General features: G+C 41.4%; 1 protein-coding gene across 3 annotated transcripts in view; it reads right to left on the bottom strand.

The window, feature by feature from the left end:
• grik2 (glutamate receptor, ionotropic, kainate 2) overlaps nt 1-13,389 on the bottom strand; it is a 346,843-nt gene that overhangs the window by 110,275 nt on the left and 223,179 nt on the right. For all 3 annotated transcript variants that reach the window (XM_084942889.1, XM_084942892.1, XM_084942890.1), the window contains exon 10: nt 8,952-9,065. In XM_084942889.1, coding sequence (XP_084799015.1) covers nt 8,952-9,065 — 114 coding nt within the window. The remainder of the gene's footprint in view (nt 1-8,951; nt 9,066-13,389) is intronic.

Genomic DNA, 13,389 nt, shown 5'->3' with positions numbered 1-13,389 from the left:
CGACAGCATCACCATCAACATGGGAGTTCCACAGGGGTGTGTACTCTCACCACTGCTGTACTCTCTCTATAATTCCGTCTGTGTGGCCACTCATGGCTCCAACACCATTGTGGAGTTTGCTGATGACACAGTGGTGTTGGGCCTCATCTCCAACAATGATGAGGTAGCCTATTTGGATGAGGTGAAGAACCTGGTGTTGTGGTGTCAGGACAACCTCCTCCAGCTGTACGTCTGCAAGACCTGGTGGTGGACTTCAGAAAGGGTCAGCAGCAAACCTAAAAGCCCCTTACCATCAACGGAGCTCCAGTGGAGAGGGTACTGTCCTTCAAGTATCTCAGTGTCCACATCTCCTCGGACCTTACAAGGTCTGCTCATATTCAGGTCCAGTCCAAAAAGAACAAGTTGTTGGAACAATCTCCAACAACTGAGGAAGCTCGGGGTCTCTCCAGTGATCCTCAGGACTTTCTCAGTGGAGAGCGTCCTCACACAGAACATCATATCCTGGTATGGAAACAACTCTCCTCAGGAGCGAAAAGCTCTTCAGAGACCGGTCTGCTGAAGGTCTGTTCTCCCTTCCCTACAGGACAGGTACAGAGGAGATGTTGGTCCATAACAGTTTGGATATTAAAGGACTTGTCCCATCTCAGTAACGAACTGTTTCAACTTCTGCAATCAGGCAGAAGGTTCCGCACTGTCAGGACAAAAACAGAGAGACTCAAAAGAGGAGCTTCTATCTTCAGGCCATCCGAGTCCTAAATCAGAACATGCCCCGCCTCATAGCATCACTATAAGGGTCTGGATCAGGACCTTATATCTTATTCTTGTCATATTTCAGAATCGTCACTGTCATATTCCATATCATATTTGATTAATTATTATGTCCCAAGCTGCTATACTGATCATGCTGCTTCACTACTGCTTTTATTACTCTGGTCATTGTTGTACAATACACGATATTACTCTGGGCACTCTGTCCAATTACTCTGTTTACATCACTTTGGTCATTTTGTTTATTCTACTTGCATTGCTCTGTTAATGCATTGCTGTGCTAATATGGCACACAGCACTTTAACATCCCATTTGCACAATGTACATTTTCAGTTTGTTCATTTAAATGTACTTATTGTTTAGAATTTTTCACAATCAAGGAGCAGTTCAGGACACAGTTCAGGTGATGGGAGCCCCCTATGCCACACACAATACATTGCGCCTCCAATGGAACCAGGGTCATTGGGGTTGCACTTGTCTGGTCACTCGACATCACTCTATCAGCAGAGCTACCCTCTTTGAGGAAATCCTAAATACCTCACTCATCTATCCTCTTCATCACTTTTTATAAGGGGTCAGCTCTGCCAATAAAATTGTCTCCACAAACACTCTTGTGAAGGTTACTCCACGTCCCTTATCACGAACCTAGAGAAGCTGCTTTTTATTCTTTCAATGCTGAAATCAACACTGATGCAATTACAATTCTTCTAACCTTGGAAAGTAGGGGTCATGCTCATCTATTCCCCATGTTTGATGTCTTCACATCATTCTTGTGAATTATTTCTTTTAAAATTCCAATAGGGCTTTATTTTAAACCCTATTTTTAAGCAGGACCAGGTAAATGAAACTTACCCCCTCCTCTAGCTCAGTCAGTGCCTTTGGAAGAGGTTAGATTTGAGTGTTTTCAGTGTTCATCCACCTGCTGGAAAAAAATTGTTTTTCTTTTCCTCCCGGAAATCATCCTGGTTGGGTATACCTGGTAGATTTGCTATTCTTGGCAATCAGCTCTCGGTTTTCTTCAAGCTCCAGGCAGTTTTCCCAGTTCAACCTGACGTTGGACCCTGAACCAATCCTGCCTGCCCATTGGTTTGCCACACCCCTTCACTGGCTCCTTAAGAACTCCATCCGCGCTGCCCAGCCCACCGAACCAGCACCTCCAGACACCCCTGCGGGTTGGTTTTTACGTGCCCTCCAAGCACATTGGCGACAGTGGGAAGGTAAAACTCCCTTTTAACAGGAAGAAACCTCCGGCAGAACCAGGCTCAGGGAGGGGTGGCCATCTGCCACGACCGGAGAGAGAGAGAAGGACGTGCCTTCTGGTGGCCCTCTGTGGGTCGGGACGTCCATGAGTTTCTGCTTGTGACATCTGTGCTTGGGCCAAATCCTCCACCCGACCTTCTGATGCTGACCTTCAGCCCCTCCCTGTTCCCAGACAACCCTTGTTGGCCTTGATTTTGTCACCAGACTTCCATCAGGTGATGTCCTTGACACTGTCCTCCCCTTTTTGGATCACTTCTCCAAAGCGATACATCTAGCCGTTTTGTTGGGACTCTCCTCTGTGAAACGAATGGCCAAATTCTTTTTGGAATACGTCATCCAGCTACATGGGTTCCTCAAGGACATTGTTTTTGATAGGGGGCCCCAATTCACCACCGGGGATGCTTTGTGAGACTTTAATATCACCAACCATTCCCATTTTATTACGGTGTATCCATATAAATGGCCCACCCTGTACATGCAACCTAACTGTTGGTCTGTCAATGTTGGCTGGCCTGGATCAAAGTTCAGGCCACTATTTCTCAGTCCAATGCTAAATATACCAAACAACATTGTTGCTGACATCTCCCCGGCCATTTGTTTCAACCAGGGGACCGGGTCTGGCTCTCCACAAGACACCTGAAACTTCATAGTGAATCCAAGAAACTCACTCCCAGGTTTATTGGCCTGTACAAGATCACAGCCACAATCAACCTAGTCACTAATCGATTAAGTGACCAGACCCTGTTTTCCACACGTCGCACCTTAAGCAACGCATTACCTAACCACTTTCACTGCCGTGTTGGAGTAATCAGCACCCTGCAGCACCAGGCAGCAAATATTCCCTCTAAGCCAGAAAGAAAAAAAATATTAAGAAAGCTCTTAAAACATGTGGTCGCTTTCAACACCAGCTGTCTGCCATCTACAATGCCGTTTTGAGACCCCTTCTCAGCTGCTTTAAAGCCCATTCACACCTTTTGTCAGGTGATCTCAATAGGTTACATGATAGGGCGATGGACAGTCCCACAATGGTTTCACTCGACACCTCTGTTGATAATCACCCATGCCCTTTTAAACACCTTGGCTCTACCATTTGCTTTTAGAACTGAAGACGCTTTTTGGATGGGAGGTGAATTGATTGAGAGAATTCCAGTCGCTTTTCTTTCCAAGCTCTTTAGATTACCATGACCTGGATGAATGAGAACCTACACAGATATTTGCATGAAATACTAAAATGTCTCAGTTTAAACATTTGATGTTTTCTTTCTTATATTGTGAATAAATCTGGGTTTTCCAAGATTTGAAAAACAGTGCATTCCCTTTTTATTCTTATAATTAAGTCCTAACATTTTCGGAATTGTTTTTTTTTTTAATATGGTAAAGCTGTAACGGTTCTGGTGGCATGCTCATGATTACCAACATGAAACAAGGGAAAAAGAAGCAAAAATAAATAAATAAACCTCTTAATGTGGAGGAGGGGTTTGTGTGATCTGTAGTTTGTATATGAAATTTGCCCCCAGTATGGTTTTCCAAGGCCAATTGGTCCTGCGTGAGTGATGAGACCAAATGTGATTCACAAGATGATGACAACAGCAACAAATCATGTTACCTCAACTGTATCAAGGTTACCAGGACCCCCACTCATTTTTCACATGTTCTGAGGAAAAAATTTCCACAAAAATACATCATGTTTGTTGTGCGTCTGTGTTACACAAGTATTACAGAAAATTCAGAATTTCAAATTGTTTTCTCACAACACGTTCAATGTGTAACAGACTTAAAAGTTAGGGATGTGGCTGCTGCAATAGATAAATAGGTGGTAGCACAGAGTGTAGTACCCAGTTGCTGTCTACAAGGCCTCATCTATAATCCACTGGAGAATTTTAATGAAATTGTCTTGTGCAGTTTTATTAATGCATCAGTCCTAAACAGTAGAGATATGTGTGCATTGCACTCATACAATTTGTTTTTACAGCTTGATAACAAAGCTTGGTCACACTGCTAATTTACAAACTCGAAAACTTGAAAATGTGGAATCCAAACCCAGTGGGTGAAATGATGGTTTCATCTTTTATAGTCTATGTACGTTACTCATGCTTACTCATCTCCCTTTGACTGCCACACGAAGAAAGAAGCAATGGAAAAAGCCTTATGTGCTCACCCATTTGGCTGAGCAGATTGATAGCTTTAATGTTTAAACATGGTGATAACCACAACCTGAAGAAATGAACTATAAATGAATTCTTGTAATCATTAAACTAGTCAGTATAACAAAATGTATGTAATATTTGAATTACCTTCCATAATTTGCTATAAAAAACCCTAATCTTTCCTGCACGTTGTGTATAATGTGTCTCTACACTGCACAGTTATAGGGGAACACAAAAAGTAAATGGTAAATGAACTGTTTGTCATATAGTGCTTTTTCACTGTACCCGAGCACACAAAGCACTTTATACAATATGTCTCACTTAGCCATTCATACAAGCACTTTCTGTATGCTCAAGTGCCTCCTATCTGACATTCACACACCAATGGATGCATCGGAGACCATATTGGGGTTAGTATTTTGCCCAAGGATAGTTGGCATGAAGACTGGAGCAAGCAGGGGAGGAACCACCACGGAACAACCAACCCTCCACTCACCTCCAGAGTTACTTTAAAATTCAGTATAAGATGATACTGAACCTGCAAAACAGCTGGTTAATCAAGATTTCGGTAACTCAACAAGAGAGAAAACGCAAAAGATGCCTTACCTTTTCATGGTAGTAGAAACTGTATTTGATAAATTAAGTTTAGACTACCTAATCTATCATTTACTTTGAGCATTTAGGTTTACAGTATAATAATGATGAAGTAAGATATGATTTGCAGTTTAATCAACTGGTGACTTGACATATTAAGATGTCACGGTGGCCTTTTTGATTTGTAGCTGTAACTGTCTGTTCAATCCTCCAGAAAATATTTTGCAACACCTTAACCGAGTTTAAATGTTAGTTTACATGACACACAAAACACTCTGCTCTACTGTTCCCCTGCAGTGAATCATAAAAACAACTGGTTGTTTCTGTGACAATGAAAGCAAGTCTGGTCCTTGCTCTCTCCAAGACATTACACGGTATATTATCCACAGCTCTAGCTATTAGCCTAAAGGTACTCCATTTCCACAACAGCATAACTGGAATGATTTCCTGAGTAGATAAACTGTTGATAGGCCAAGATCTCAAGAGTAATTACATCATGTTTTATAGTACATAATCCAGGAGAAAATGATGAGAAGCTAGATGAAAGTGTGCATCAATCAAATGTAACAAACCCAATTATTGTCAGCCCTCCCTCCTTTTCTTTGCTGCTCACAGCCATCACACATCTCCCCATGACTCAATCCTGATATGGCAATTACAGCGGTGGAGAGTCTTTGCTAATAACTACAATCCAATCACTTCACAGCATGCGCGGAAAGAAAGAAGACCTGTGATAAATAATGACAACCCGCAATTTACTTGATATTGTTATTTTTACACTTGCTTCTTCGATATCAGGCTCATAAATGGCTTTAATGTGAATTTCTTCTTAAAATTTCCCTTTAGTGCCATGGTGCCATCACACGGCAGACTCTGTGCTATCTGTGTTCATAACCACAGCCACAGGCATAGACTTAGAGGGGGGACTTTTACAACGTGTGCATTTATTCCCCACAGTAAAAACATAAAAGAAGCTTTGAAACAAAATGTTTCAAGATTAATCAGTAAAGCAAAACGTCCTCTGATAAGAGAGGTCTTCTTTGGCAACGAGTCATTTTTACCTCCAAAATATGTGAATTATAAGAGATAAAACTGATGAACCTTTGATGTTAAATGTAAATATATGAAACACAGATGTGGTGCTGTGACATTAATCAGCAGCTCCACAGCATTTCCTCTAATCCCGGGGTTAATAACCGCATAGGAAGAAATAGCAAAAAAGAGAAAGGGGTAAGTATTTTTTCTTAATCTCAAAGAGACTTAAAACGCATGAAGCTATTTGTTTTTGCTAATAAACATTACGTCATCTGTCCTTATTGTTTTCAGCCAGCCAATAATATTTCTGATGTACGTAATTTCTAAAATTTATACAAGCCGTGAACATGAGCAGAAACACTGCTGAAACACAAATAAGCTTTTGACAAGTTAATAACTTTAGAAGTGTAGAGGTGCATCATGAGCACAAAGCAGGCTGACCCCCCTGCCCTCCAAGAAAAGACAGATGTGAGTTGATAATTGACAGTCAGCTCATGACTCTTATATCTCGAGACAAGCTAATAAAAAAGAAGAAACAAAAGAAGAAAGGAGTGTTTTTTGGGGGGGAGGGGGGTAGCTTTTATGTGTGCTAACATGGAGGCGTTAATATTAAATAAGGTGTGATTAATTAATGAAAAGATTTGGGAGCAATTATTTCAAAGTGAAAGAGATGAGCTTAAGGGCCTCTGTATTTGTTGCACCTGAATGATTTTCATGTATTCCATTACATAGATAGCAACATTTTCATGACGCCTATGCCCACGAGCACAGGAGCCATGTAATTAAATGTAACTGAAAAATTACACGAAATGTTTAGTTTCCAGATCCTCGTGTATCAATATGTCTCTTGTTTTCATTGGTATTAAAATTACTTAAGCACCATAATAAAACACTAATGTGAGTTCTATAAATACTAAACATAAAACACTGAAAGTAGATTTTTGTTCACAATCATTCAGTCTTGAAAGATGTGAAAGGGTCTGTGGAAGCTGGGGAGAATGTAATGGTGCCTGCAACCTCATTCAGTATGTCTGGTTTGGCAGTCAATCAGTGATGGTCTGAGCAGGCAGATCCACTGAGGAATGCTCAGATCTCTCAACCCAGCATCATGGCAAAGGATGCACTTAACACGCCAGTCCACTGTGCCCATTTCAAGCGTTATCTCTCCATAGCGTGACATGGACACCCATGCGGAAGCTGCATTAATGCATGCAGAAGCTGCAGCTGCAGCTGGAGGAGATAATGTATTCAAAGCCAAGAGGTCGTTAGTGATCAAAAGACATATGAAGTACATGCGAGGGTCATTAATCACCAGAAACTATTAACCTTGGCAGCTAATATGTATTTACATTTTAATGCTTTCCTGTGATTATTTTCATGACTTGAAATAAAATATCTCCCTCTGCTGTTATTGAAGCTCACTGTAACTTACTGCAACTTCTGCATGCTTGTACATTTCACACTTTGCTGTGATACTAAGTTAAGATAGTAAGATACTTATGGGCTCAAATTGTGGTGATAAATATTTTGTACTGGTAAATCAGAATGCGTATATTTGTGCATCTGTAGATAAGAATTTGTGTGTGCGTAAAAAAGATTTGTGTGTGTAAAAATATTTACATAACTTACAATTTTTTTTTTGTTAAGGTCTGGTTACAGATACAAAGCAAAAAAATCCGTGTGAAACTTTCCACTCAAGTTTCAACTCACAAGTACGAATTTTGAGCCAATTTTTCTTCCTTTCAGCTGATTGGTCAATGTCATGTCAATCACAAATTTATCTATCCAATGAGAGAACAGATGGGTCAATGTCATGTCCTCTGAGTGCAGAGTTTCACAAGGATTTTCTTGCTTTGTATGTGTGACCAGACCTTAACAAAAAGAATTTGTAACTTGTGTAAATATTTTTACACACACAAATCTTTTTCTTATCTACAGATGCACAAATACAAAACTGATTTACAAGTACAAAATATTCATGACCACATTTTGAGTGCTGGGTGGTGAGAGTATCCAAGCAGTTCCTGGAGGATGAAGGCATTGGAGGCTTTTTTGAGCCTTGCGCTTTCAGTGTCTGCACTGACGTTCATATTAGACATAACAACGTATTGTGTCATATTGACATTGTGTCTTGACAGCACACTATATACTAATTGATAAGATGAACTAATGTACTCAAAAGTTTTAGGCTACGTCCACACGTACACGGGTATTTTTGAAAACTGAGATTTTCCGTTTTCATTTTTAAAAAATCCCGTCCACATGTAAATGCCAAAAACAAAGGAAAACGCTGCCGGGAACATGCCAAAGCAACAGGTGTCGATATATTCCTAACCGTGTAGAAATGGCCGAGTAAACAAAGATGGTGCATAGAAGCAGAGGGTCAGAGAGCCCGGTGGCGCCAGTGTCCGGCAGCCTCGCCTCTGTCAGTGCGTCCCAGGGCAGCTGTGGCTACAATGTAGCTGCCATCACCAGTGTGTGAATGTGTGTGTGACTGGGTGGATGACTGAATGTAGTGTACTTTGGGGTCCATAGGGACTAAGTAATACTTAATACAAATACAGGCCATTTACCATTTACCATAGAAGCAGAACTGAGTCCTATGTTTGGAGGGACAGTAACTGTGTGTGTATATGTAAGCATTTAAACACTGCAGAGAGTACCAGTAACAGTATTTTGTGTAAGTCCGCCATTGTAGAAATTAATTTCACTGAAACAATAACGTTGTGCACAGTGTGACGTCAAAAAAGGCGCACACCTTTGACACTGCGTTTTCCTCGTTCACACGTAAATGCAAAAACGCAAAAACTGAGTTTTCGAAAATCTCCACCCTGGCAGGAGTTTTTAAAAAATTGCGGTTTTCAATGACCGAAAACGCCGTTTACCTGTGGACGAAAGATGCAAACGCACAGAAAAATCTGCATTTCCAAAAATACCCATGTACGTGTGGATGCAGCCTTAGTAAGATTTAGCGATGTGTTTCAAAGCACACTTGTTATTGTGTAGTAAGCTATGAGGAAGACTGTGCAATACTGTTCTGAAAGAGCCAGAAAAATAGACCAGAGAACTCTGAATGACATATTTCTCCACAGGAGGTGTCATGTTATACAGTCCTAAGCTTAAGATCTCAAAGAAAAGTAACCATACCAGTATAGTAGACACCACCAGGGATCGATTGGACAAGGAGTCAGAGACATTAGTTGTCTTCCCTTTCTGGTTGTCTGTCATGTTTAGGCCACTCGGAGGGTCCCAGGTACCAATCTGTAAACAAATATTTAATTAATTCTTCTTCTGTTAGAAGGCAGATAGAGTACATGCAAAATCCATTGGTACAGAAAAACATGAGAGCATGAAGTGTTAGATTTAAAAAACAAAAATGTTTAATGAGTTTTATATTACAGAACAAGCAAAGAATAATAGTACAGTTAACATAAGATTTATATTAAACAACATCGTCCCCAAAATAAACAAATATAGATTTAAAAATAAAATAAAATAAAACCAATGCGAGAAAGAAAAAGAAAAATGACAAAAACAAACAAACAAACAAAAAAACTCAGCACCAAGTATCATTTTCTAAATTAATTCCCTTCATAATGTCTCAGAAACTCAGTTAAATGTAACCATATTTCTTCTAAATCTACTCCCTTTCCTCTAACAATATAAGTAAGTCATTCCAATACAATACATGATGCCATCTCCTTCACCCACATATGACTTGAGGGTAGTGATGGTAAATTCGATTATTTTTACTGAATTGAGTTTGAATGAGTCACTCGCCAAAATGAATCGGGTTTTTTGAGTCATTTGAGTCACTGAGTCAGTTGCCCAGAGAGTGTAAAAATGTACATTTGTACTCAAACTCAATTTGTTTCTCTTTTCATGTATATCCCACTGCTAAGATGAGTGATTGAAAAAGAAAAACAACTATTTTTATAGAGCAAAAAAAATAAGATTTCTAAAGGGAACATTTATTTTATTTATTTTTATTTTATTTTATTAGTATTTTCCTCAAATGTGTCAAATATATATTTTCTCATCTAAATGTCCACTGAGCTGTGAGCCAGGGGGCGGTAATGCTCCTTAATGTTGGTTGTCAACGAAGAAGAAGAAGAAGCTGTGAGCCAGGAGGGAGGGGGTGAGTAACTCAAATGTGCTGTTAGCATGTTAGCAGAGGGATGCTACTGTGAACCGAGGAGCTATTGTCTTGATGTCTGTGAAGGTTCTCAGTCATCCAGGTCATCGTAGTCAAAGGAGCTTGCAAAGTGAAGGGTCTGGACTTCTTTAAGTTGCTTGAAGACGTTTCACCTCTCATCCGAGAAGCTTCTTTAGTTCTAAGGGTCAAATGGTGGAGAGTCCCAGATTTAAACCCAGTGGGAGTTTCCCCCCTGATGAACCTCTAATCACCTGAGCCAAGGTGTGAAAATGGGTGAGGGTCCCAATCAGCCAGAGTTTCGGGTGAGCTCATTGTGAAACCTGGCCCCACTTTATCATGTGATTTCCTGAGGTCAGATGGCCCAGGATGTGAGTGGGCGTTAAGGCGTCTGGGAGGGAACTCAAAACTGGATTATAGATGGCAGACAGTTGGTGTCGTAAACCACCGCCTCTGTTCAAAGATGGTCGCTCACAGTGGACATAGATGCTTCTTTCACTCCTCTTTCAAACCATCTGTCCTCTCTGTCCAAAATGTGAACATTGGCATCCTCAAAGAGTGTCCTTTATCCTTAAGATGCAGATGGACTGCTGAGTCTTGTCCTGTGGAGGTGGCTCTTCTATGTTGTGCCATGCGTTTATGAAGTGGCTGTTTGGTCTTTCCGATGTAGAGGTCTGGGCATTCCTCGCTGCACTGTACAGCAAACACCACATTGTTAAGTCTGTGTTTTGGAGTTTTGTCTTTCGGGTGAACCAGTTTGTGTCCGAGTGTGTTGCTGGGTCTGAAGTACACCGGGATGTCATGCTTGGAGAAAACTCTCCTGAGTTTCTCTGATACACCGGCTACATAGGGGATGACAATGTTGTTGCGTCTGTCCTTCTTATCCTCCCTCACTGGTGTCTGATCTTCTTTTCTGTGCCTCTTTGCTGACTTTATGAATGCCCAATTAGGATAATTAGTTTTGAGTGCTTCCTTTACATGTGTGTGTTCCTTCTTTTTCCCTTCAGGCTTAGAGGGAACATGTTCTGCCCGGTGGTGTAGGGTCCTAATTACTCCAAGTTTGTGTTCCAGAGGGTGATGGGAGTCAAAGAGGAGGTACTGGTCCGTGTGTGTGGGCTTCCGGTAAACTTCGATGTTGAGGTTGCCATTCTCTTCAATGTGCACAGCGCAGTCCAGGAAAGGCAAACAGTTATCCTTTGTGTCTTCCCTGGTGAACTTGATGTTTTTATCCACAGCGTTAATGTGCGCAGTGAAGGATTCCACTTCTTGTGTCTTGATTTTGACCCAGGTGTCGTCTACATATCTGTACCAGTGGCTGGGTACTCTTCCTTTGAAAGAGCCAAGAGCCTTCCTTTCCACTTCCTCCATGTAAAGGTTGGCTACAACAGGTGACACGGGGGAGCCCATGACACAGCCATGTTTTTGTCTGTAGAAGCCTTCGTTGTATTTGAAGTATGTAGTGGTGAGGCAGAGGTCTAACAGTGTGCAGATCTGATCGGGTGTGAAGTTGGTCCTGTCTTCCAAGGAGCTGTCTTCTTGTAGTCGTTTTCTAACAGTCTCCACAGCCTCCATGGTGGGTATGCAAGTGAAGAGAGAGACTACATCAAAGGACACCATGGTTTCATCTGGATCCAGGGTAAGTTTCTGGACCTTGTCGGTGAAGTCGGTGGAGTTCTTGATGTGGTGTGGGGTGTTCCCCACGAGAGGAGCAAGGATGGTAGCAAGGTGTTTTGCAATGTTATAAGTGGCTGAGTTTATGCTACTAACTATGGGTCTGAGTGGGACACCTTCCTTGTGGATCTTAGGAAGTCCGTAAATGCAGGGTATGGCATCCCCTGGATAAAGGCGGTGATATGTAAGGCGGTCAATGATTTTGTCCTTTTCAAGGTCCTGAAGGCAAACTATAACTTTCTTTTTGTAGCTGCTTGTGGGGTCTCGCTTGAAGGCTTTGTAGGTATTGTTGTCACTGAGGAGAGTAGTGATCTTTGTGTGGTAATCTGTAGTGTTTAGGACCACGGTGCACCTTCCCTTATCAGCTGGTAAAAAAGTGATGTTGTGGTCTTTGCTCAGGGAAGCGACGGCCTTCTTTTCTTGTATTGTGAGGTTGGACGGAGGGACTTTGGCACTGGAGAGGGTGGCTGAGACTTTCATCCTGATTTGCTCTGCTTCTGTCTGTGATAATGTATTAATCCGTATGGCAGTTTCTGTGGCTGTGATGAGGTCCACTATGGGCAACTGTTGCGGAGAAATGGCAAAACTGAGTCCTTCGGTAATACTCTCTTTTCAGGTTCAGTGAGATTCCAGTCTGAAAAGTTCTTTACCCATTTCTCCTGACTGTCTTCAGGTGTGTTTTCTTCTCTGGGTTGTGTAGGTTCAGAATGAGGAGTGAGTGTTTTTGAAAGCAAGGTGTGAAATTTCCTGCATTGTCTTTCTTTTCCTTTAGAGTGTTGGGCCCACTGAGCTTTGTCCACAAACTTGTAAACCTCTTCTAAGATTGGAGAGGGTAGAAGGCTTTCCAGTTCCTGCAGAGTCTGGCTGATCTCGATCTGGAGGGCATCTATAGTGAAATGGACCTGTCTTATCCTTTCACTTAAAAGCTGATTTTGTGCTCTGTGTAGAATCAAGTCTGCTCTGTATCCCCTGACAGTGGATCCAAGGCGCAGGCTCTTAGGAACAACTCTGCTTTGTCTGCATCTTAGGTTGAAACGGAGATGGTTCCTATAATCTGCTACTTTCCTTGATTCCCTTCCATACTCCCGCACCAGTTCAAGGGTGTTCCTCCCAAAATGTACGGCAATATTGTCTTGATGTGAGCTTTCTACTCAGGGTTTTTTCTTCCAGTCCAGAGCAGAAATGTTTCTGTTAAGACACTGGCTGTTGTTTTTTTCCCACAATTTTAATTATAAGCTAGATATATTTCTACTACTGAAATTAGTTTGCTAACAGCAACAGGGATGAGTCAGTGAATGACTCATTTGGGCCTTTGAATTATGATTCACGAGTCAGTAAAGTGATTCTCGAGTATTGAATGATTCGTTCATGATTCGCACGTCACTACTTGTAGGTTCATCCATTTTCTTCCAATACAAACATATTAACCGCCTGGCTTGCAGGAGTCCAAAGTCAATTAATTTTAGCTGTCTGGAGCTAAAATCACAGTCCTTTGGATTTATACCCAACACACACATTTTTGCTTCAACAGGTATATTTACTCCAACAATCTTAGATAGAGTTTGCGTGACTGATTTCCAGTACTGCTGTAATTTTGGACAGCTCCATGCACAGTGAAACAGAGTGCCCTTCTCTAAACATTTACTGCAACTATCTGGGATGACAGGCGACCAGCGATTCAGTTCTACTTATATTGGAGGAGTTTCATCCTTGTATTAATTGATTGCCTTTGAGCTTTTAAACATGCAGTTTCCCAGTCCG

Source organism: Perissodus microlepis, chromosome 11 (genome assembly GCF_051167445.1).
Source record: "Perissodus microlepis isolate ML-2025 ecotype Zambia chromosome 11, ASM5116744v1, whole genome shotgun sequence".
In the NCBI taxonomy this organism is placed as follows: Eukaryota; Metazoa; Chordata; class Actinopteri; order Cichliformes; family Cichlidae; genus Perissodus; species Perissodus microlepis.
The sequence above is the reverse complement of the archived record's forward strand: the minus strand, read 5'-3'. Positions and strand labels throughout refer to the sequence as shown.